This window comes from Pteronotus mesoamericanus, unplaced genomic scaffold (genome assembly GCF_021234165.1).
Source record: "Pteronotus mesoamericanus isolate MK-2021 breed Mesoamerican mustached bat unplaced genomic scaffold, CSHL_Meso_final contig_214, whole genome shotgun sequence".
NCBI lineage: Eukaryota > Metazoa > Chordata > Mammalia > Chiroptera > Mormoopidae > Pteronotus > Pteronotus mesoamericanus.
The window spans coordinates 1171111-1195663 of NW_026555089.1; the positions used below are offsets into that span (position 1 = coordinate 1171111).

Here is a 24553-nt window from a genome sequence, read left to right on the forward strand (position 1 = left end):
CGGCTCCCCACACTCGCTGCAGCCAACAGACGGGGTGCCCCTCGCCCTCCCCTAAACCTGCCTGCCTTGGTCGCTTGCTCTCAGCTCATGGGCCCAGGCCACGCGCCGGCCAAAACCCTGCCCCCCCCCCCGGCCCCAGCCCGGGGCCTGCTCACCAAGCCCTGACAACAGCCCCCAGGCCTGTTTCCGTGATCCCCTCTTTGATCTGGGACATTCGGCCACATGGAGTGTGTCCCCTGTCGAGTGGGAGAGGCAGGGACTCGAGGAATGGAGGGAGGCCCGGCGTCTTGATCCGGGTCTATTTTTAGTTGGTGGCAGGCTGTCACTCCAGAGGCCAGTGGCTGCGTCATCGGTGCCTTTTGATCTCCTTGTCATTGCCACAGATACACACGAGGCAGCTGCTGGCTGCTGTGGGAGGAATGGGGGCCCGCCCGGGCCTGGGTGGCGCGGGGGGTGCGAGCCGGTGGGCGGCGGGTGGACGGGATGGACAGCGTGGAGGAGGGGCAGCCGCAGACCCGGCCGAGGGGCGGGAGGGCGCGCGTTTCCCCCCCCCCCCGGGTCCGCTGCCCCCTGGCCGCTGCGTGGACCGCCGGCCGCAGGTTTCGGGTCACTGCCCTGCTCGTGAGAGGGGTTCCCCTGCTTCCCGGCCGCCCTCCCTGCTCCCCGGGGCCCAGGCGGGACTCAAGGGCCCCCGCGCAGGGGCCTGCGGGACCCGGGCTCAGCACGGAGGCTTCGGGGGCCTCTCTGGGTTCTGAAGAGACAATGCAGTCCCTGTCCTGGCCCCGTGGGGCAGAGGAGGGCCTGGAGTCCCTCCCTCTCCGCAGACCCCACACCAGGTACCGACTCAGGACGCCCACCCGGTGCCCCTTCCAGAGCCCTGGGGTGTGGGGACAGGGTGCCTGAAAAAAGCACCCCCCACCCCCCAAAAAAAGACCTCGGCTTGAAGGTGTAGTCACACAGCCCGGCTCCGTCAGCCCAGACGACCGGGAGGCCCACGTAAAGAAAGTTATGCTGAAGGCCTCTGCCCCCTGCCCCCGAGCAAGCAGCAGAGGCAGGGAGAAGGTGCTGGAGCCCCCCTCCCAGGTGAGGGTGGAGAACAGAGAGGGCCCCAGGGCACCGGGCCGAGCTGTCCTGCTCTCAACCACACCGAGGTCCCCAGGCTGCCTCCGACAGCTGCCCGCCCTGAAAAATTAAAGGCGCTGAGTCACCACACACCTGTCGGGACAGGGGCCCGGGGGCCCGGGGGTCCGGGGGCCCAGGGCCCAGCCGACTGGACCGCGTCCCTGGCAGGCAGGCCGCAGGCCCGGGTGCTGGGGCCCGCGTGCTCGCCGCCTGGGCGCAGGCTGGGCCGCATGAGATGGAGGCAGACAGCTGAGGCCCTCGGCCTGGGACAGCGACGCGCCCCCGAGGAAGAGGGGGGCGACCTGCGGAGGCCTTCCGCTTAACCTTCTTCGCTCCCCCTTTCTGCCAACGGGGCTACGGTGCCCCGCTGCAGAGAAGACAGCGGGCGGGGCGCACCGAGCAGCTGGCAGGGTCGACAGGCCTGAGGAGCCCCGGTCACAGAGGAGGCTCTAAGGGCAGACGTCAGCGCTCAAGAGGAGAGCATCACTCAGTGCTGGGGGGATCCCCGTCCCCTCAGAGCCCCGGCCACCGTGTGCCCCTGACGGTGCTAGAAACAACGGCCCTGCCATCACCAGGGAGGCTGGCGGCCTCGCCCCAGAGAAGCTGAGCCGTGAGCCAGGTGCCAGCACACCGGCCGCCGCGGACGGGGGTCTGAGGGCCACGGTGTGGCCCAAGCCGCGCGCGCTGTGGCTGTACGGGGGGCGGGGAGGCGCCCCACTGGTCCCGGCCAGCTCCTGGGGCACCACCCCCCAACCATGAACTTTCCTGGTCCCTGGAGCTTCCCAGCTCATGGAAGCCTTCCAGCCCCCGACTCCCATTGGACGGGCCCAGCATTTGCTTCTGCCTTTCCGAGTTTATCACATCCCTCCCCAGCCCCAAGGCGGCACCTGGGCACTGCGGGCTTTCCTCTGTTTGCTCTACGCAATGAATGTCCTAGTGTCTGCAGGGCACGGCCCCGCCCCCAGGCGTGGCCGCCCCTCTGCCGCTGCAGGTCCCCCCACGTCCCCATCCCTCGCGGACGCCGAGGCCCAAGGCTGGCGGGGGGTGGTCCAGCCGCGCTCCCTGTCACCCCGGGCCTCGCTGGGAGCCAGGCCCCAGCCGGCCCCGCCGGTGGCCGCAGGGCGCCCTGCAGCGTGGCGGCTCCGCCCGGGACGCTCCCCTCCAAGGGTTAACACACAAGCTCCTCAGGCACCAGAGCGCGTTTGCATTTCACAGGAAAATGTTTTTGCAGCGGCCCGGATGCCAGCATTTTTGTGGTCACAGTCAGATGTTTTTAACTACATTGGACAGAACTCACAACGGCTCTTTCCGTGGCTGCGGCCAGTTTCTGAGCGCTACCTTGAACCCCGCCGTACCCCAGGGCGAGGGCCCCCCAGCTCTGTGCGGGACGAAGCCAGCCCGAGGGTGGCGGCTGCCCAGGCAGGCGTGGCCCCTCGCAGGGTGGGGGGGCAGCCCGCCGTGGCCGTTGGGATCCGCACTGAGCCCACCACCCGCCCCGTGGAGCAGGAGGTTCCCCAGTTTCGGTTCCTGGTGCCTCCGGGAGGCTCAGCCGGGGCCCTGGGCCAGGAAGGCTCAGGGACCGGACGCTGGGAGAGCTGCCCCAGCTCCACGGAGTCCGTGGAGTTGGGGGGGCAGGTGGCACAGGCACGGTCTGTGCCGTCCCTCCCGCTCATGGCAAGGGAGGACCCCGGACTTAGAAAACCTTGAACCCTGGGACGCTGCTTCGATTCCCTCTGTGGTTGGAGAAACCCCTCGCTCCCCTCCCCAAGGCGGCCCCGCTCCGGCTCCGCGAGCCAAGGCCCCTGGAGGGCCCGCAGGAGAAGGGCCTGATTTTGTTGAGCTCAGCAGTCCCCAGCTGCCGCTGCCTGCAAAGCCTGTCTCCCTTGTTCCACGGCAGACGAGGCGTGCCCATCCAGCCCGTGGTCTCGGCAGGGCTCACTGTCCCCGGGACGGCCCAGGGAGACACACGGGCACCCCCTCCCCCACCCCCCAGTGTCCCCCGCTGAGGGAACCCGGCCTCCTGCGCCTCGAGCTGGGCCAGCTCGCCCTGAACTCCTTTCTCCACCAGGCCCCTGCGCATGCACCTCCCAGGCAAAGCCCTCAGAAACGCCTGGTGTGCCCCGCACCAGAAGCCGGGTGTCGTGATCCGTTGCCACTCGGTGCGGGGGCCGCCGGGGCCGCATTGCCCTTCCCCTTCACCAGATCCCAGACAGCCCTGCCACGTGCACACGGGCGCGCGCGCGCACACACACACGCACACAGACACACGCACGCAGCACAGGGGCCCATCTGCCCTGGGAGGGGCCCACCCTGCCGCCAGTTGTCGCCGCCCAGCTGCTGAGCCCCCCGCCCCGGCAGCTGCCGGAGCCCCCCACCCCAGCCCGATGACCCGCCAGGCCCGCTCTCAGCTGCCAGCGTGGCCCCCGGCGCGCCCTCCCCGACAGGTGTCCCCACAACTGCCGGGGCGACCGCGCAGCTTCGCTGTTCTCCCACCCCCGCCCAGCGACCCTGTCCGTGGGGCTGGGCAGGGGGCCCCTGCCGCTCCGGAAGGCAGGTGGCCTGTGGGGCTTGGCCAGGCCTCCAGCAGCCGCGCAGCCTCCGCCCGGGCCCACAGGCTCCCAGCTCCCGCCTGGACGGGGTCAGGCTCCCCTGCTCCTCCGAGAGTGGCACGGGACGCCGCCCCCCTGCCCCCGCCAGGCCCCCCGCAGGGCCTTCACGCATCCCGGCACTCGCTGCACGCGCACCCTGGGCTCCAGGCGGCAGGGGCGGGCGAGGGGGCGGTGCTGGCCGGCAGACTCCGGGCTCCAGGGGCGCCGGGGTCTGCCGGGAAGGACAGGCGGGGGTCACGGACACACAGCCTGAGTGAGACCATTTCACGGAGACAACACGGCCGTCCCCCCCCCCGTCCGTGGTTTTATTTCACTGGGTTCCAGTGACCCGCGGTCAACCGTGGTCTGAAATAGTACATGGAAAATTCCAGAAATAAGCAATTTGTAGGTTTCAGACTGTGCTCCGCCGTTCTGAGTAGCGTGGTGACCTCTTGGGCCGTCCCGCTCTGTCGCGCCTGAGACGGGGCTCAGCCCTGCGTCTGGTGTCCCCGTGCTGTGGATACACCACGCCTGTCTCAGTACCCAGCTCAGCGAGCAGATCCACTGCCAAGGTATTGGGGGGCTTGTGTTCAAGTCACCCTGGTTTTACTTAATACTGGTCCCAACGCACAGGGGACCTGACGCTGGCAGCTCGGATACACCCAGGGAGGCCGGAAAGCGCTTCCGTTACGGGAAAAGTGAACCTCCTTGGCTTAGTAAGGGAGAAAACTGTACGCTGAGGTTGCTACAGTCTACGGGGTGAGGGAATCTTCTACCCATGAAACTGTGAGGAAGAAACAGAAACCTGTGCCAGCTCCTCGCCCGCGCGCCGTACAGCAAGCGTGAGCGGCCACAGGGTGTGCGGAGGGCTCGGTGAGGAGAGAAGACCCTTCACTGTGGGCGAGAGACAGGCAGCAGCGTGTCCCAACTGGCAGCGACATGTTGTTCCAGAAAGTGCTGAACCTATAGAAAGGCTTCAGCAAGGGGCCCCCCGACGTGAGCGACACCAGGCCAGGCCACCTACGGCAAACGAGGACAGTCACACAGACGCAGAACAGGTGTGGCCTGGAGAATACAACAACGGCCGGAGTGGGAAGGGAGACCACCGTCACGTAACTTTTATTGCTGGGCATTGTTATCATTGCTCTATTTTATTGTGGATCTCTTACTGTTGCTTCTGTAAATCAACTTTACCATAGGTCCATATGCGTAGGTAAAAACATAGTATAGACAGAGCTCAGCACTACCTGCGGTTTCAGGCATCCACTGGGGGCTGTGGACGGTACCCCCCCTCAGAGAAGGGGAGGCTGCTGTAAGCCCCACAGCAGAAGGAACAGGAGGGCTGTGGGTAGAGGCACCTAGAAGGTCTCTGAGCACCTGAGGCCCAAATGGCAAGAAGGAGCCAGCCTGGCAAAGGCCAGGCGGAGGAAGTGGCAAGCGGAGAGCCCTAAGGTGGGATGAACTCGCGTTTCGGGGATATGTAGGATCCTGATTCTCTTGGGCTGCAGGATTCTGTCGGCTCTATTGCCAGGCGGGGTGTGGGCGCCTGTGTTTGGGACTGGGCTTGGCCTGGGGTTCTCTTGTGTTTCCCTGCCCAGGTTAGGGATCTGGTCTTATTTCGTAAGACAAGCTACGCGATGCCCGATCCTTGCCTGTGCGCTGGAACACTGTGTGTGAAACTGATGTTACCTGCTTCTTGAAAGTATTAGAAATCACCCGAAAAACTGGGCTGGGAGGCTTCTGGAGGAACATAGGGGATCGTTTCCACTTCTCCAGTGGGTTTCTGTTCGTTAAGATTTTCTACTTCCTGAGTCACTGTGGGTAATTTTTTCCTTGAAAATCAGCCATCATATCAAGCTTTGAATTCTATGGACATAAAATTAAAAGTCATCATAACTTATTCCGTTCACTCTGCATCTGTAGTTGTTCTCTTATTAATCCTGATTTATACGTGTCACTTTGCTTACATAACATTTATCTAATGTATTCTTCAACCAACCAGCATCAGGTTTGACCAACTCCATTTTCATAAAAATGTCTGTGTTTTGCTCATGTCCTATTTTATCCTTTCTTATTCGTCATTTGTATTTATTTTGGTGTTCTTTTTCTAGCTTCTTGAGGTGAAAGCTTAGCACATTCATTTTCAAGCTGCCTGGTTTTCTAAAACTGCTATAAATATTCCTCTGATACCCTTTTGGCAGCATCCTGCAGGTTTTGATAGGTTATACTCTCATAGTGAATCTATTTTAAATACAATTTAATTTCTATTTTCTTTTTGCTCGAAGAATTATTTAGGACTCTATATTTTGAACTTCCAGGTGTATCAACTTTGACACCCTCTTTTGTTACTAATTTCCCATTTCTTTTTCAAGGTACAGACTGTTTGAAATGTATTACTCTTCCTTCCCGGCCTCATAAAGCATCGTCGGGACCCCTTCATCCATGTGCGGGGGCAGCAGAGCCTGTTCTGTTGACTGGGTCAAACGTGTGAGCTGCGTCATTCCATTCCTCTCTGTCCGTATTCCGTTTGTCTGGCGTCCCCCCGTGGCACGTAGGCTCTGGGGAGAGCGGTGCCACCGTTGCCAGCGACGTTGCAGGTTTCTCGATTTGCCGGCTTCCTTTGATTTCTTCTCCTCTGCACCCCGCGCCCGTGCCGCCCTTCCTCGGCCGTGCGCCGCGGGCCCGGCTCCGCCGGCGCGCGCTCGCTTCCCCCCCTCCCTCTCTCCTCTCCTTCCGGAACTTCCTCTCGCGGAGGGCCTGGGCCCTCCGGCCTCCACCTCCCTGGCTCTTCCTCCCCACCTCCCGCCCCCTTCCCCCTCTCAGGCCACGTGCTGCGTCCTGGGTGGGGGCCCCCGGGCTGGGCCCACACTCTCCGCCCGCCTGTCCGCTGGCCCGCCCTCATCGGCGTCCCTCTGCCATTGCGGCGGTGATTGGGTGTCCGACCTCCATGTCCCCTGCCGACGCCCAGCCCTTCGTGTCTCTCTGCGGACGTGAGATCTGCTCTAACACACCACGAGGCTCACTCTGCCAACGCTGCCGCCTCGGGCGCGAGCTCACCCTGGCAGTGGGGCCGTGTCCCCTAGGGGTGGGATCAGGCTCCTCGAGCGTTTGGTGACTGTTCCTTGCAGGGCACACGACCCTGTGGCTGGGGTTGGGGGGACCGGTTGAGCATTGGAGCCCAGCGCTTCCCCCCATCTCGGCTGGGACCCTGGGCACAGGGGCCTCAGCACACGCAAAGGCCCCGTGCGGGGCAGCGGTGCGGCAAGTCAGGACAGAGGGGCGGCGGAGAGCCAGGCGGGGTGTGTCTGGGGAATGTGGCGCGAGTCACACGGCTTGGGTCTTCACAGCAGCCCGCGGGGAAGCCCCCCAAAGGTTTCAGGTGGGGCCGCTGTGTGTTTTGAATCGCCGCTCTGGCTGCGGGATCGAGGGGACCCACGGGGACTGGCTGGGTGGGCTCAGATGGGAGGGAGGTCATCCGGCCCGGCCTCAGCAAAGCAGGCAGGCGGAAAGCCGCGGGGGCGCCAAGGACAGCGGCCTGCGGAGGGCGGAATCGCGCTGACCCCCCCGCAGCCACCGGCCCTTGCTCGCCCTTGTTCTCTGCCCTGCCACTCTAGGATATTCACAGCGGCTCTTGGGGCTTCGCCGTGGGCCCGGCCACCCCTCTCTCTGGAAGTCCTCGCAGTGGCTCAGAGACGCCACCCCGCTGCTCACCTTGCTCTCTGTGCCCAGGACGCCTCGCCCCTTGCCCGGCTGGTCCCGAGGCATCTCCCCAAAAGGCGCCACCTCCAGGAAACCCCACCACCCTCCGCGGGAAAGGCGTCCCTGCTGTGCAAGGGCATCTGAGCGCTCTGGCCGCGCACAGCACCCCAGAGCTATCCCTGTCCTGACCCCCAACGCCTGTGGCCTCACGTGGCAAAGGGGGCTTTGCGGATGTGATGATCTTGAGATGGAAAGGTAACCCCGGAGTGTCTGGGTGGGCCCCACGTCATCGTCACAGGATCCTTGGAAGCGGGGAGAGCAGCCGAGCCGGGGAGGCGGCAGCAGAAGCAGAGGGTGGGGAGAGCGATGCCGCGCTGCAGCTCTGCCGCCGGAGGAGGCCCCTGGGCGAAGGCGGCCAGGCCCTTCGAGGAGCTGAAACAGGCCAGGAAGTAGACTGCCCCGGGGCCCCCGGGAGACACTGGCGTTAGCCCCGCGAGGCCCCTGAGCCCCAGGCAGCATGAGACGGTAAACGTGTGTGTGGGGGGACTTCCTACGGCAGCGGTGGGCCACCAGGACCCGCAGCAGGGTACCGCAGCGGGCAACGGGGCCCGGACCCCGCCCTTGCCGGGGTTGCGGGGGTTGCTCTCTAGGAGGTGGGGACAGGGACAGGGCCCGCCTCGCGCTGAAGGCTGGAAAGAGAGCTCGGGGGCACGTAGCAGGGCTGCGACCCCGTCTAGGAAGTCGGCAAAGACATCCTCAGGAAGCAGCTGCGGTCTCACACAAAGCACGAGTGGAAACCAGCTAGACCGGGGAGAGCGGCGGCGCGAGCGTCCAGACGGGCAGCACGTCCGACGGCCCGAGGCGGGAGGCCGCGCCAGGCTGGCGGGCCTGGGGGGGAGGAGGCCTGAGCCCGGCCCGGGGAGGGCGCGGGGCGAGGGAGGGCCCAGCCGGCTGTGGGGAGCGCAGGGTGGGGACCGGGGGGCGCCCGGGGGCGTGGGGCCACCAGGCGACAAGGAAAAGGTTTGCCTGCGTAAGGTCGCTCTGAAATTCAGAAAGACAATGGAATCATGGAGCCAGAACAGGACGCTCTGAGAAAGAAACAATTAGAGAACCAGAAAGAGCTCTTGGAAATGTGAAATATGCTGCCGAATAAAAAAAAAACTCAGTGAAAGATTGAAGTAAATCTCCCAGAAAGTGGAATAAAGACAGAGAGATGGAAAATAAGAGAGAACAGCCAAGAAGCATGGAGACGCGGTCCAAGGAGATCCAACATCCAACTCCCCGGCGTTCCAGGCAGCGGGGCGAGAGACGGCCGAGGAGAGGGGATGGGGGCCCACGCAGAGCCCACCAGGCGCCTGGGGCCCAAGCCAGCCCTGTCCTCACGTCCTTCCGGAACGCCCCAGAATCTTCTTAAAGAACCAGGAGGGGGCCTACCAAACTGTGGGCCTCCGAGGGAGCTGGCTTTCCGCAGAAAAGAGTCACAAAGATGCCTTCAAAATGCTACAGGCAACCGCAGTTCTATACCCAGCCGAGGTAGCCGTCAAGGGCCAGGGCTCCAGGAAAGCCCCTCGGACCCTCAGGTGTTTGTAAAACTCACTTTCTGCACCTCTTCTTAGAAAGGTGCGCAGAGCAAGCTGTGGCCCAGAGGGACAGAGGGAGGCACGGAGGGTGGGTGACCATGGGTCCTGTGAGGGGGACCCGGAAGGCCCCAGCCCCATGTGAGCCAAGGGTGGCTGCTCCATGGGGGAGGGGCGTCTGTCCCCCAGGACAATGAACAGGGCAGGCGCAGGAGCAGAGAGGGCACAACGGGCGCCCTGAAGCAACAGAGGACCGTCCGGAGAAAGGAGTTGCTGAAAAACAAGGTCGAGAACCATGGACCGAGGCGGGGGCGTGGATCTCAGGGCGGGCCGCATCAAAACGAGGGCGAAGTCGGCCAGGGAATCCGAGGGCGGGAACCCAAGACCGTGGGAGAACCCCGTCGTCACCTGCCGTGGGAGGGCTGGCAACCAGCACGAAACGTGGACGCAGCGAGACATGACCTGGCGAGCAGGTTCCCGAGGGCTGGTAACAAAGCCTTAAAAGTAGCTGAGCTCCATGTGGGCCGGCGGCGGGGCGCCAAGCCCCCAGCGGTCCCTCTCATCATGAGCTCCCGTGAGCACACGGTCTTGGGGCCACACGTACCCGCCGCAGTCACCGGCGCATTCGCTCGCTCACTCACACTCCCATGTGGACACATAGGTCGTTAATTCTTCCCCCAAGCGCCGCTGGGGCATGAGATGGTCACAGGGGACCAGAGAGGACAGGGAGGCAGGGCGGGGCCACAGCCGAGCCCTGGGAGGGCCGTGCAGGGCATTGGGGCAGAGGGCAGATAAGGGGAGGGGTGTGCTCAGGAAGGTCCCATCCCGTCCCCAGGCGCCGGGGGAGGGAGTCCGCGGCCCTGCCCGCCAGGACCTTAGTCGGGGAGGGTGCGTCTCTGCGAAGCCCACAGGCGGGCGCCCATTTACAGTTAGGGTGGGAGGTTGGAGCTGAAACAGGACATTGGCAACTAGTCAGCATGGAGGTGGCACCCGAAGGCGGGCGCGGACCAGGTGACGTGGCACGAGATGGTGGGTGAGGAGAGAGAGGCAGGCTCCTGGACGCTAGAGGCCCAGGGCAGCGGCAGGCAGGCGGGTGGCAGGGGTGCGCCCTGCGGTCCAGGTACAAGGACGCGGTTCCCACTAGGCGCGGCCACGCAGAGGCACGGAGTTCCGTTCTCTTTCTGACTCATTGCTACCGCTGTGTCCACTCTGACCCCACCAGGCTCTGCACCTACTGGGGACGTGAATCCCACCATGTGAGCCACCAGGTCCCCCCTGCCGGCACATAGTAAACGCCCCGTAAATTCTCGTGGCCCAAGTGACTGGACGAGGAGGTGGGCATTTAGGGTGTGGACAGCTGGGTGTCGCTAGGAGCCACGAGGTCCCAGCGTGGGGAACTGTGGGCCAGCGCATGGGGACAGGCAGGAGTGGCGTGCTTGACCACAACCGGGGCTAAGACCAAGGTCACATGTACGCAGAGCCAGTCACCGAGGAAAAAGGACATGGCAAGCATGAGATTTGGCGCTTCCCAAAGGCGTGGCCCCGGCTCCCGGCGGGTGGGCCGCAGCGGGGTGCCAGGCCCAGGTGTGGGGTGCAGGCCCCGCCGGCAGGGAGGCCAAGGAGGGCCTGCCCAGCCCGCACATGCCACGTCCTCCACCCAGCTCCACTCAGCACCCCGCCCCGCCCCCGCGACTGGGCCTGCCGTCCGCCCGCCCGCCCGCGTGCCGGCTGCCTGGGGGCACTCGCTGCCCGGGGCCCCGCCTGCATGTCTGGGGTCGCCCCAGGGACGCCGCCTCCTTCTCTGGGCTGCACGTCCTTGTCTTCAGCAAACATGCCCTGCACGTCTGCTACGTAGGAGGCACCGGGAACATGGGGAAACCACGCGGGCCTGCCCTGGAGGGAGCCGCGGGCAGCACACAGACAACTATCTTCCTTCGGGGACGGGCAGCGCCCAGCGCGGCTGGACGCTCGTACTTTGGCGTGAGGGAGCTCCACCAGGGCTCTGTCCTGGCGCCCCAGGCAGCGGGGTGAAAGCGGGGGTCCGAGCAGAGCGGGGGCAGGGCAAGCACTTCCCAGAGATGCTCCCCGGCTCCTGCACTCCCAGCTGCATCCCTGGGCCCCCGGGAGGCCCCTGCGCGGACCCCCCCCACTCGGCCCAGCCTCAGCAGCTCCTGGCCCTGGACCCTCTCCCCAGGGCCTCGCCCGGCCCGCCGCCCTGGAAACGATTTCGCTGTCTGCGGAGATCATGTGGGCTGCCTGTGAGTTATAACTCTCCGGGGCAAGCGGCCTGTTACCTAACCAGGCCTGGCTCACGCCCATGTCTTGAGTAATTATCGGGGGGTGGGGGGCCGTCCAGCCGCAGCAGAGCCTCTCGGAGGGACGGCTATTGTTTCTCGTGCCGGCTGCATTTTAAGGCCGCCTTTCACGTCAGCTGTGCCTTGGAAGGAAAGAAGGCTTTGAAAAGGAAGAAATGGAGACCAGGGTGGTGGAGGGGCCGCTTAACCCTTCGGGGCCCCCTGCTCCCCAGCTTCCCAGGGTTGCCTGACAGAGAGCAGGCTCGTCGAGGATCAGAACCCGCGGCCAGGCCCGGCGGCCGCCACTTGGCAGTGCCGATGGAAACCGCTGCGCGGCTACACACAGACTCACGGGACCCTGGGAACCCGCAGGGCTGAGGGCCCGCCAGGCCGGCCCCGCGGCCCCCTCCCCGTGCCCTCTCCCGCCCCGCTCCCCCTTCCCACTCCGGAGATGTGCGGCCAAGCCCCCGCAGCGTGGCAGTGGCTCTGGCCTGGCACCCCCTCGCACCGCCCAGGAGCCCCAGAGAGAGGAGAGGGGGTGTAGGGTGCCCAGGGCACCCCCGGGTGCCCCTCAGCTCCGGGTCCCAGCCCCGCCTCCCCCCGGGGACCCAGGAGCTCAGTGACTCAAGCACCTACTGTGCGCCTGGAGGGATGCCAGGTGCTGGGAGGCCGCACGGTCCCCTTCCTCAGGAAGCGCAGTCCAGGGAGGGCCGGGCAAGGCGCCAGCAGGCCGCGGGGGGTGGGGCGCATGTCACGGAGCTGCAAGGACCAGGAGGAAGGGGGCAGGCGGGGGCCGGCGAGCAGCAGCGGACGGGGGTCTCCCGGGAGGCTACGTGGGAGCAGGGCGGAATGGGGCCGGGCCGGGCCGGACAGATGTCCGGGGGCAGAGGGAGGGCTGCCCACGCAGCCGCGGCCCCTCCTGAAGCCTCTAGCCCCCGCCCCAGGCCTGAGAAGTTTCCTGTGCTTTCTGGGGTGAAACAGCGCGTGGACTGGCTCAGCCTCCTCCCCCACCCGGCCACTAAGTCACTGACAACCTTCACAAAGATTTGTGGGCAGGGAAGGGTCAATCTCGAGGTCCTGGGGCGAGAGAGACTGCAGGGTTTGGGGGTCGCGAGCACGCAGGCCAAGGGCGTCTGGGGAGCGGGGCGCATGAGGGTGGGGTGCCTGCAGGGCCGGAGCAGGGCCTGGCTGCCGCCATAACGCATTTGGACGTGTTTTCAGTCGATCCGAAGCCATGGGAGGATTTCGCGTGCCAAGCACAGAGGTGGCCTGCCCAAGCTCCATGCTTCTGAGCTGTGGGAAGGATGGGGCGGGGGTCCCGGGGCGAGGCCGCTGGCAAAGAGAGGATGGCCTAGGTTCAGGCCGGGGGGCTGGTCCTCGCTGTTTCCGAGACGGCAACACCCGTGGGAGTCAAGAGAGAGCTTCGTGCCCTGGCCAGGGTGGGTCAGTGGGTTGGAGCGTTGTCTCATAAACGGAAAGGTTGTGGGTCCGATTCCTGGTCAGGGCGTGTGCCTGGGTTGTGGGTTCGGTCCCTGCTCAGGGGGCCTGCAAGAGGCAGCCGATTGATCCTTCTCTCTGCCATCGATGTTTCTCTCCCTCTCCTTCTCGCTCCCTCCCCCACCCCATCTAAAATCAAGAAGCATGCCCTCGGGTGAGGACAACAATAAGAGAATTTTACCACCCAAGGGGCTCCAGCCGAGCAGAGGCCCCCAGGGCAGAAGCGTGTGGAGCGGTGCGACAGGCCCCGAGTCCCTTCTCCTGGTGCCCTCGCCGTCCACGGCACAGGGCTGCCGTCCCATGGCCCCTAGCGGCTGCCCCTGCAGCTGCCCTCACATCTGCATCCCAGCAGCAGGACGCGAGAGAAAGACCCTGAAGAGAAGCCACCCCCTTACCTCCCTGGACCAGACTGTCACCACTCACGTCACCGCACGGGCCCATGGGAAACCAAATCTCTATTCCAGGCAGCCAAGCACCTTGTTTAGTTTCAGGTTCTGCTGGTTAAAAAGGAGAGCACGGCTCTGGACACAGTTAGCTGCCTTTGCCAGTGGCCTGGAGGCCAGAGGGAAAGCGTTCGGGTAGGAGCTGAACGTCAGGGGGCGCTGCCCCTCCCGGGGGAGGGACGATGGGGAGCAGGCCCTGTCGGTTCCAGGTGCTTCCAAGCCACGATGAGGGAGGGGGTGAGGGCCCGGGTGCTGTGGTTCTTTTAGCCCCTAGAGTTCGCGCCGGGAAGTGCGAGCACGGGGCGGCGGTGATGTCGGCAACGGAGGGAGCCTCGCAACCCCCGACAGGGGCCGGAGCAGAGGCCACCACCAGAGAAAGGGACGCAGGGCCTGGGCCCGGGTGCCGGGGGGCTTCTGCAGGGAGGGACCCGCCCTGGGGGAACTCAGAAGTCAGGACGGAGACAGCAAGACGTGGCCGCTGGGACGTCCCTGGGCCCTGGGGCTCCAGGGACGAGATCTCAGGTGAAAAAGGCTGGAAAGTTCACGTGCAGCCTCTGGATAAACGTGGCCGATTAACTTCGCTCCACACCCTGCTGGGAGGGCAGTAAAGGCGTTAACAATTTTAAGATAAATCAATAAAGCCAACGCGCTCAGGAGAGAACACGAGAGACACCAGATATTGTTGGCCAAGCGGAAGTTGGGAAGCAGAAGGCCCCAGCGGAGACCAGGGAATGCGGACCGGAGGCTGCGGGGGGAAGAGGGAGAGCCACCGGGAGCGCGGCCGCTCCCAGCCCAAGGCCTGGACGGGCTGCGGGCGGGGCCCGGAGTCCTCGGAGCTGCCGCTGCACGGCTGCCGGCAACGAGGCGCTGACTGAAGACCCCACTGAGCGAGAGACGCACCCTGGGAACCCCCGGCCTGTGGAGCCAGGTACTATCTGGCCCCCGGACAGCCCAAGACAGGAGGCTTAGCCCCCAGAAAAGCTGAACTGGAGGGGTTCTGAATTTGGGGACTTGGAGCACCTGTGGGTGGAAGATCATTTTTCATGATAAAAACAAGGGGGACTCAGTGGACGCTTTGTGCTAAAAAGTAAGACCCCTGCCCTTTCCGCCTCTCAGCGCCCACAAGACCCCCACAAGACAGGACACGTGACTGTGATTTCAGGGCACCAGTGATAAAGGGGACACTGAGTTTCCAGCGAGAAACAGTGGGTCACACATGGAAGACATCAGACTCTTCGGAAGCCACGAAGCAGGCCAGCACAGAACGGAGAAACGGCTTCGAACCTCTGGGGGAAAAAGTCATTTCCAATCTAGAATTCCACCCCCAGCCCCGCTGTCAGGTGCGGCGGCTCACAGGCCTTTTCAGGCCGGCACAGCTCAAAGGCTCGCCTACCACGCCTGTGTTCTCAGAGAGCCGCTTGAGACTCCCAGAAGACACTTCTAGGAGGAAACATAATAACAATAACAAGGCTGATAGATTGCTGGTGTTATCAAGAGGCTGAAGAGACGTTTTACAATCCTGGCAGAGAGCTCAAGAACGAACTAGGGACGAATGCATTGCAAACTACGCAAAACACAAAGGCAACTCTTAACCCCAGGGAAAACAAAAGGTAGTCCTCTTAGAAGATGACATGACTCAGCGGGAAACAGCACTTACACAGTGATGGGAAGGTGCCCGATGGGTATAGGAAGTGCAAACGCTAAATAACTCCAGGGGGGGCAGGCACAGTGGGAGGCGGGGGTGCCGGGCGTGGCTGTGAAACTGCCGTGAGGGCAAATGTCACCGAGGGGCCATGGGGGTACAAGGAATGGGAGCCCCGGAGGGCCCCCCATTGATCTCAGTGGATGGGGGGCCAGGAGGGGGCGAGCCGCGTCCTGCCCGCCATCCTGCTTTCAAGGCCGTGACGGCTGCTTGTCCACTCCTACCCCCGCTCATGCCTCGGCCGACCTGTCCCCCAGGTCCGCTGGGGCGGCTGCCACGCCTCAGGGGGACCTGCCTGGCAGGCTGCTGAGCTCCTCCCACGCAGAGGGACGGGGGGACGGGGGACCGGGGACCGGGGGCCGGACCCGCCCACAAGGTGCTGTGGTCCCAGCGCAAAGCCCGCGCACGCAGAGGCGGTGGCAGCCAGCCCTGGGCGGAGGAGGGGCCTCTGGCTCAGGGGTCTGGGCCTCGCAAGCTGAGAGGGGGCCATTCGGGCCACAAGGTAGGGGGCCGCCCGAGCTCCGACCAGGCCACTGTGCAAGGAGGGCACATCCAAGGGGGGGGGCAGCCACCTGTGCCCAGGGCCCGTCCGGCACCGCCCTCCTCCAGGCTCCTCCAGGTGCCAGGAAAGGGCCGGATGCCGGATCCAGGCCGGGCTGCCCAGCCCCCATCTGGGACCGCCGCCCAGAGCCCCCAGGGCCCCAGCCTCCAACTGGCTTCCAGCCTCAGGGAGGCAGACTCAGGGGTCCTGTCCCGGGAGTAGGAGGGGGCCCGGGGCTGCGGTGGAGAAGCAGGAGGAGTGGACGCCCTCCTCGGGCCCCACACAGCTCCGATGGAAGCGTTTGCGTGGACGTGCTCACACGTGGGCCTGAACACGCGCCCAGGCCAGGCCCCTGCACGGGTCGCCCTGCCCGGGCCTGACCTGGGCTGCCTGGCCTCGGCGGCGGCTCTCCACGCCTCCTGCCAGTCCGTACTGGCGCCTGCTGCATGCCAGGCCCGGGCGAGCAGCGCGACTCCGCGGAGCAGCGGCCCCGCCCTCCGGGAACCCCGCAGTACAGAGACGGGAAGCCAACCCGCAAGCCCCACAGGAGCACCAGGGCGGAGGGGACAGCAGGGCACCCGGGGCATGCTGGGTGCTTACAGGAGGGCGGAAGCAGCCTGCCTCCCAGGAGCAGCAGGTGCAAAGGGCCTGAGGCCAGCCGGGCTGGGCAGAGTGAGCGGGGGCCCTGGGGAGGATGGGCCCAGACCGCTGCCATGACCCTGCCCTTGACCTTGAGGGCGTGGGGAGCCCCCATTTGAATGGTCCTCCCCTGGGACATCAGAGAGTCCGTGGATACCAGGCAGGGGGCCCCTGTGGCCCCGGGGAGACGCTGGTGGCTCCGCCCAGAGCGGTTGCCGTGGTGGGTGGAGGCTCCGATTCCGGTGAGTTTGTGGGGCCCAGAGGTCCCCAGCTTGGACGGGGTGGGTGCCCCTGCAGCTGGGTCACAGGGGAGGCCTGAGAGCCCTGGCCAGAGCAGCCCCGGGGCCCCTCGCCTGTGCTCTGCGGAGCGGGAACCACGACATTGCCCTCCAGACGCCAGCGGCGCGGCAGCACCTTCCTGGAGGTCCCTGGAACGTGGTGGGTGCTGCTGGCCTGGGCCCCGAGGGCGGTGGACACCGCCGAGCAGAGCCGCCGGCGGCGCAGATGGCCCAGTCAGGGCTGTGTCTGTTCTGTTGCTGGGGGTTGGGAGGACTAGCCAGAGCCCGTGCGGGGAGGTGGGGGCGCCGACACGGGGATTCGAGGGGAGGGGAGAGGGCTGAGCTGCCTGGGCTCGCAAGATGGGGGGCCGGCCGGGGCGCCGCGCCTCCAGGTCCCTGGGGAGTGGAGTGGAAGGCGGGGCGCGCAGGGCCCCAGGAGGGGGGACGAGAGGGAGGTGGGCGGGCCAGGGGGGCAGCAGGGTGGGGCCCCCACGCCTCCTGCCCTGGAATCAGGGGAGACCCCTGGGCTGGGCGCGGACTGTCCACGGCCTCAGGGGTGGATCTGGGGTGGGCGGGGGGCTGGACCCGCACAGCATGTGGCTCCACCAAGGGCCCAGGGCGTGGGTTCCGTCCGGAGTCAGTGGCCCCCGGGGTCACGTGCACATTGGCGTCCCAGGCGGCTGCAGTGGGTTGGGGTCAGGGCCTAGGTGGGTAAAGATGAGAACCAGGAGGTCGGAGGGTCGGGCAGTTCGAAAACCACCAGATGCTGAGAAGGGAGTCCTGAGAGGCAGGCAGAGGGGCGGCAGGCTTGGGGCAGGAATCTGCAGAAAACCGAGCTGGGGCCTTGGGGACGAGGCCGGAGAATGATCCAGAAGCAGCAGTGCAGGGCAGAGGACCCCACCGTACCTGCAGGGTGGCAGGAAGGGAGGGCGGACATCAGTCCAGGGCTGACCGTGAGCCCCCAGGCAAGGCCAGGGCACGGGGAGCCTGGGGGAGCCTGGGGGAGCCTGGGGGAGCCATGTGGAAGGGCGGGGTGGGGCGGGGCAGGCCTCGCCACCGGCACCCACCCCGGCCCCCGGGTCCCTGGAGGCCGCACGGGGAACTGCCTGGGGAGCCCTCGATCTCCCCAACCCCCGACGGGCACTGGCCCCGGGAACCGGCCCCGTAGAGCAGCCTCAACGTGGCAGCCTCAACGTGGCAGCCTCAGACCTGTGCGGAGCGGAAGCAGGGCAGCAGCGAGCCGTCGTGCTGGGGCGTGCGGAGGCCACGGTGCCCCGCGCGCGGCCTGCACTCCGGAATCGCTGGGCGCGCCCCCGGCAGGTGGCTCAGCCGCTTCCGAGGGCGGGCAGGGGGGCGGGCAACCAGAGGGAGGCGACGGGGTTGAGGGGGACGTTTCTTTGAAATGCTTTTACTTTTTAGAGAGAACGTTTTCTGAGAGGACTTAAAGTTTGTGCAAAGCCCTTGTAAACTGGCTAATAAGACAAGAACCAGCCGGGCAGAGCAGGGCGACCGGGCAGCGGCCATGGAGGGTGTCCCTCTGGAGGCCAGAGGCAGGGGGCGGGCAGGGTTGGGGCTGGCGGTCCCCAGCCACCAGCACAGGGGCACCCCGTAAGTGCGGCGTGTGAAGTCAGGGGCCGCCTGGGATGCTGTTAGGAAGGCCCAGAGAGAGGACATGGTCCCTGGACCAGCGGGGACAACCAAGGGCGGCCTGAGAGAGGTGCAGGCACAGCAACGTTGGGGGACAGGGGAGTGGTCGACCAGAGGCAGCTGCGAGGTGCCAGGGAGGCGGCAGGGCCCAGAGGCTCCCAGCCTGGCAGTGTCCGCGCTCTCAGAAACGACCAATGCAAGTGGCACCGGGTGAGGGGAGAGGGAGAGGCCCCCAAGGAGCAGACCCCCACCTCAGCACCCGCCGGCTCGGGAGGGAGTGGGTGGTTCCGGAAGCGGGGCCAGTGGGTGCCCGGGGCCTGAGGCGGGCGGGGTGCGGCACGTCCAAGGAGCCAGGAGGAGCCGTGGCCGGGCACGGAGGGGCCGCGCCGTGAGCGAGGGCCTTCTGGCCGGGGCGGGTTGCCCTGTCCTGGGAGCAGCGGGAGACCTACAGGGGGTTCGCTGGGGGTAGGGCCCCGGGGAGGTCGGCTGGCAGGGAGGGGCGCTGGGGGCTCGGGGTCCCGAACCGCCCCTGCCCTGGACAAGGGTGGGTGTTAGGTGCCTGGGCCTGGCGGGGGCAGCCGGGGCAGATGGAGCGGCGACGATGGGCCTGCCTGCCCACTGTCACTGGGCAGCGAGCTGCCTGCGGGCCCCGCCCGGGGTCTGTCCGGGGCCCCCAAATACCCACCGGCTCCAGGTACTAAGTGTTCCGTGGGCGCCTGCCCCCGGCCTCCGGGACGTGGTGCTCGGCAGAGGGGCAGAGAGGCAGGAACGCAGGGGACTCCGCCGCCAACACAGACACAGCCCCTCGGCTCCCAGAGCCTTTTCCCAGCTGCCCCACATTCCCCATCGCCGGACCCGCGTGGGGCCGGGCTGCCCAGCGCGGGCAGGGTGGCCGCCGCCCCAGCCTGGCCTCCGCCGGCAGGACCCTGAGGCCCCGGCAGCCGGCCGGGGAGGCCTGTCGTGGGCCAGGGCCGCCGCGCATGCCGGCCCCACTGCCCAGGGCCCCGGACCCTGACCCTGCCCCTGCCCCGGTCCGTGCCGCCTGTCCCACGGGCCAGCGCCTCCCTGAAGTCCACGTGGAAGTCCACGCGGAACAGCCGTGGGCAGGCCGTGGATGTGACTCCACACAAATGTTGGCCTGACAGAGACGCAGGCGGGGCGGGGGGAGGACGGGGTGAGCCCCCCGGTGAACGGGCTTCCATCCTCGGGAGCCGGGGGGACAACGAGAGACAAAACACCGAGTAAACAAGCCGGAGACGTGGGGCGAGTTCCGGTGGAGGACAGGTGACAGGGGCACGTGAGCACGGAGCCCAGGGGGCCGCGTGGAGAGGCCAGGCTGGAGGGAGACGTGGGCGAGGGGAGGGCGTGAGCGGGGGCCAGGGTGGTGCTCCTGGGGGCGGGCAGGGGCGGGGCTGGAGGCCCGGGGGCAGGAGCCGAGGGGCCCGGGGCAACAGGGCCCCCGGCCATGGTGACGACTTTGTTTCTTATTTAGAGCTCGGGGTGGTGGGCGGTCGTCTCCGAGTTCTGAGTAGAGGGACGAGGTCTCTGAGACGCCCGCTGGGCATCCCGTGGGGCGAGGTGACTCAGGTCCGCAGGACGAGCTCAGCCCGCTGCTGCCGCCTAGAACCAATGGGTGAGGGGGCAGTGGAGGGTGTCCTAGGGCTGGGAGCTGAGGAGGGTGAGCCGTGCGGCCCGATGTGGCCTGTGACGATGTTCCTGAGACACGTCCCGATCAGCGGTCAGCCTCGCTCGAGGCAGGACGGGACCCAGGCAGCCCACGCGTGTCCCTGAGCCGCCCCCCGGCACGCCTGCTGGGCCGTCCACACAGGCTCCAGCACTCAAAATGTGGCCTCTGCCAGGGCCTCCCGCGGAGGGGGCTGCACTCACGGACACGCCGTGTGCGTGCCCACCCTCGCCGGCAGCGCCATCCACACAGCGGGCCCCACGCCCGCTCCTCGAGGGACGGAGGCCCCGCGGAGCGCTGCCCCGGGACCGGAGCACTAAAACGAAGTCATAAACACAATGGCGCCGTCTCCTGCAGTGAGCGTCGACATTACGGAGCGCTGCGAGCCGTGTGCGGCCGCGCCCGGCCCTGGAGGACCGCCTGGCCCCACGGCCCCGCGGAGAGGCCATTTAGGGGTGTTGCTCCTGCTTGGCCATGGGGGAGGGGCGTGGGAAGCCCCGAGGAGTCACAGCGGCCCCTCAACACGGGCCGCTCTGGGGAGGGGCAGGGCCTTGGCCGCAGGGTCCTCGGGCTCTGGAGCCCAGACGCTGGGCCCCGGGGCACCCCCGCCGTGTTCTCTCCAGGGCTGGTGGGGGAGCGGGGCCCCTGGGGCCGGATCCTAGCGGGCAGTGGCCTGGCGCCAGCGGACACAGCGGCTCGCCAGGTGCCCCGCCGGGAACCAGGGCGGCTCAGGGCAGCGGGAGGGCCTGGTGGAGGGAGGGAGGTGGCCTCAGAGCCAGAGAAAGACCTGAGAGGTGAGCGGTCCAGGTCGCAGGAGCAGCAGGGACAGAGGCCACCGCGCACGGGGATGTGGGAGAGGCCCCATGAGCAGCGCGAACGGAGCGGAGGCCACAGAGCCAAGGGGCACGGGCCTCGCACGCCAGTGAGACGCAAGGTCGGGAGGGCCCGAGCAGGGAGGGACGTGGCCTGGCTTGTGTCCTGGGGGCACCTGCCCCGCAGACGCTCTCCCCGCTCGCTGGGGCCCCCGTCACTGTGTGTGTGTGTGTGTGTGTGTGTGTGACATACAAGTGTTCTGTGCTCAGGGCAAAAGGGCGGGGCAGCTTCTGGGACCCCCTCGCCGAGCCATGTAGAGGGGACCGAGGGGACCGTCCTGCTGCATCGCTGGCCCGGGGCCCTCCCGGCAGAGGGGCTGCTCAGGGGCCCCGCTTCCACCCCGAGCGCCAGCCCCCCAAGGCCGGTGGGGGCTCCTCTCTGGCCGGTTCCACTCCACCCTCGAGACAGCCCCCTGAGGGCGGGCCGGCTTCCCCACCTTCCGGAGAGGAAGGCACAGCAGCCGGGTGTCCGCCTGGGGTCCGGCTCGGCCTCCCCAACCAGGCTGCCACGGCTCCGCCACCCACGGGCAGCGAGGTCGGCCAGCAAGGGGGCGGGACGCAAGCCCACGTGGGCTGGGCAGAGGCCGTGGCCTGGGGCTGGGCGCACAGAGCGAAGCCAGGGCACCTGGGCCAGAGCCTGGCCGGTGTGCGGCACCGAGGTCCGGCCGACGCTCCGGACAGGGCGCAGCCGGGGGGTGGGCGCTGGGAGGGCGCCGCGGGGCTCGGCCGGCCCTGTGTGCTCCATGCCTCCTGCCCCCCCGGGGGGCCTGTCTCCCAGAGGTGGCCCAGGACCCAGCCCCTTCCCCAGCCGTGCCAAGCAGCCCCGCCCCTTCCTGCATCTCAACCGCGGGCCGCTTCCTCCTTCCCGGGAACACCCTGAAAAGCCCTCCATACCCGCTCGCACATCTGGAGGCATCAACAGATGTTCAAGTGCCGTAAAGTGAAAATTTATGAAACCACAAATTTTCGTCTGTAATGTATTTGGTGCATTAATTGATGCCAAACCAGCCGATGCTCCAGGCTGGGGCCTGCACGGTTAAGCGACGTTTATCACGCCAGGACCAGCCTGGTCCAGGCTGCGGGGGGTGGCGGGACCCAGGGGGAGCCCCCAGCCCATGGCATCCCTCCCCACAGGGCCGTCAGGGCACACGCAGGCGGTGGGACGGAGGCGGCCGGTCCAGCTGCCGGGGACGTCCCCGGGGTCGTGAGCCAGGGAGAGGGATGGGGTGCAGGCGTGTCTCCCCCCACGTCCCTTCCCACCTGCTCACCTTCCGAGCCCAGCTCAGACCCGCTGCCCTCGTCCCCTCCCGGCCCGGTGCTGTGCCTTCCCAGCGTGGCACCTGGGGGTGGGAGGCCGCAGGCGTCCCCGCTGGTGACGCTGAGCACAGCCCTTCCCCCCCTGGTGGCCCCAGGCCACAGGGAAGCCCGGCCCACCCTCTCCACAGCCTGGGCTCCGCCTCGGTCTCGTCCAGGGGAGCTGGACGTCAGGCCCCTCTGGCCCAGGGGATGGGACCTCGGATGTGCGCTGTCCCCAGCCCGGGACAGGGGGTCCCAGACCCAATGCCCACTGAGGAGGCAGAGGCTACGCCGGCCTTTGTGCTGAAAGCTGGGGAGCGGGGTCACCTGGGCCTTAGTCGCCGGGGAAAGGCACAGCCCGCGTCACCGGCTGCCATCCTGGTGGAGGGGGCCGGGCCGCCGCAACAAGCCTGCAGCCGCACCTGCCCCACCTGCCACGGGGCCTTGGGTCCGGAGACCGCCGGGGCGCCCTCTCCCCTCTGGCTCAGTGCCCACGAGGGAGGAGGGCTGTGGCTGCCACGCCCCCGCTGAGCTGTGGGTCCACCTGGGGACCGGCCACCAGGCCTCCAGCCCCCCACAGGCCACTTCCCCCAGCAGCATGTTCCGCAGGCGGGCGCCTCCCTCCGCCCAGCTGGGCCCGCGTCGGCGGGTGACCTGTCCTTCGCCTGCCGTGGACAGAGCACCGGCGGCAGAACCACCCCAGGAGCGCCGCAGGCCCCATCCGAGCTGCGCCTCCTCCGCGGGCCCGCTCACGCCGGGCCACCGGCCGCAGCCCCGCAGGGCTCCCTCACCCACGTGGCCGCACGGCGCGGACACACACGCGGGGGCCCATGCGCCACAGGCGCGCGCACGTGCCGCACACCCAGGTGTCACCAAGGCCCGCGCAGCTCCCGTTGGCAGGGACCGCGGGCGCCCGAGCGGCATCCACAGAGCTGGGCCGCCGCCGCCACCGCCGCCCGGCTCACCTCTGCTCCTGTCCCCACAGGTGACGCAGCTGGACCAGCGGCTGGCGCTCATCACCGACATGCTCCACCAGCTCCTGTCCTTGCACCAAGGCGGCCCCCCCGGCGGCCGGTCCCCCAGCGGAGGCGGGGCCCCTGTGGGGCCGCCATGTCGGGGCCCCGTCCACCCTGAGCTCTTCCTGCCCAGCAACGCCCTGCCCACCTACGAGCAGCTGACCGTGTCCCACAGGGACCCCGACGAGGAGTCCTGAGGGGGCCTGGGGCCTCAAGGAGGGTGCGGAGGGACCCACCGGCCAGCCCCGGCACCCACTCCGCCGGGGCACCCGTCGGCCCGGAGAGCTGCCCCCCTCTCCTGGGGCCCGCACGCCCTGTGGACCACGGCGTGCCCCACGAGCCTGGGCCAGGGGTCCTCTGAGACCGCCTCTTCCTGGCTTGTGGGCACGGGAGCTCGGCTGGGTGGGGAGCCCCTCTCAGCTTGCGTGGCGGGTGGGACATGGTGTCCAGGGTCCGGCTGGCCCTTGGTCCCTCCCACGTATGGCGGGAAGCAGGGAAGCTGCGTGCAGGCCCGAGTGCCTCCTGAGCGGACGCTGAAGGCAACCCCAAAGGGGCCTAAGGGCACCATACCCCGGGCCTGGAAGCCAGGGCCCAGGGCCCCCCAGGGGGAGACAGGCAGGGCGGGCAGGCCCAGCCCACGCCACACCAAGGGTGCCCGCGCGTCCTGCTCCCAGGGCCCCAGGCCTGGCCCTCGCCCCTCAGTCTCCAGAGACGCTGACTCCATGGGCCAGGGCCGTGGGGGCGCCGATCCTGAGGCTACCGCTTCAAGCAGGAGGGACGGCCACCGCTGTCCCCAGAGAGCATCCCCAGGGTGGAGTGTCCACCCGTGGACGGGGTGGACAGGCCCCCCCACTTTGGACTGGCAGCTTCTCCCACCCGTTCCAGAGAGAGGAGAGGCCCCAACCCCACGCACACGCGGCTGGATGAGCGCACAGGGACGCACAGCCCTCCCCAGGACGGTGGCTCCTCCCGGGCCTCACGTCTCACAGAAATCAGAGCAATTTGTGGTGATTTGGAATCTGTGTTTCAATGAGTTGCACGGTGTGATTTTGACTCTTCCTTGTGCCCGCTTTTCCTAATAAACCTGGAGTCACGAGCCTGGTCTCAGCGCCGCTCGCGCCTTGATTCCTGGGGAGGCCCCGCCTTGGGGACAGGGACAGCCCCGTCCTCCCGCGGACCCGCCACCCTGCACCACACCGGCGCCCCCGGCTCGTCGCACCGGCCCAGGCCGGGGGAGGCAGCCCGGAGCCCCAGCTCGCGGCCTGCGGTTCCGGGACCAGGACCCTGCTGAGCCAGGAGCACCCCAAGGCCAGGCCACTCCCGTCCCTGTCCCCAGGACACCGTCAGCTCTGCCCACACAAGCTGAGCGGAGGGAAAGAGGGCGGCCAGAAACAGGGCCGACCCCTGAGCCTCTGCTCCTGCTGGAACGCTCTTGCCGCCCCCTCTCCATCCGCTGAAATCCTGCCCTTGGTCCACAGCCCCGCCCAGAGCCCCTCGTGAGCAGCCCCTCCAGGCCTGGTGACCCTCGGGGCGGGGGGAGCAGGGGAGGGCGTGGCCCCAGACAACCGATGGGGGCAGCGCTGGGCGACCCTGTCCCTGTGCCCATGTCCCCCGCGCCGGCTCCACACTCTCTTCTGGGGCCATGGGGCTTGGTGTGG

At 67.3% G+C, this 24553-nt stretch overlaps 1 protein-coding gene across 2 annotated transcripts in view; it reads left to right on the forward strand.

The window, feature by feature from the left end:
* The window catches only part of KCNQ1 (potassium voltage-gated channel subfamily Q member 1), a 245779-nt gene extending 222485 nt beyond the window's left edge, over positions 1-23294 (forward strand). The window contains exon 16 of one of the 2 annotated variants that reach the window (XM_054570737.1): positions 22865-23294. In XM_054570737.1, the coding sequence (XP_054426712.1) occupies positions 22865-23092 (228 nt within the window). In that variant the 3' untranslated portion in view covers positions 23093-23294. The remainder of the gene's footprint in view (positions 1-22864) is intronic. The other variant, XM_054570739.1, reaches the window with a different exon arrangement.
* The last annotated feature ends 1259 nt before the right edge of the window (positions 23295-24553 follow it).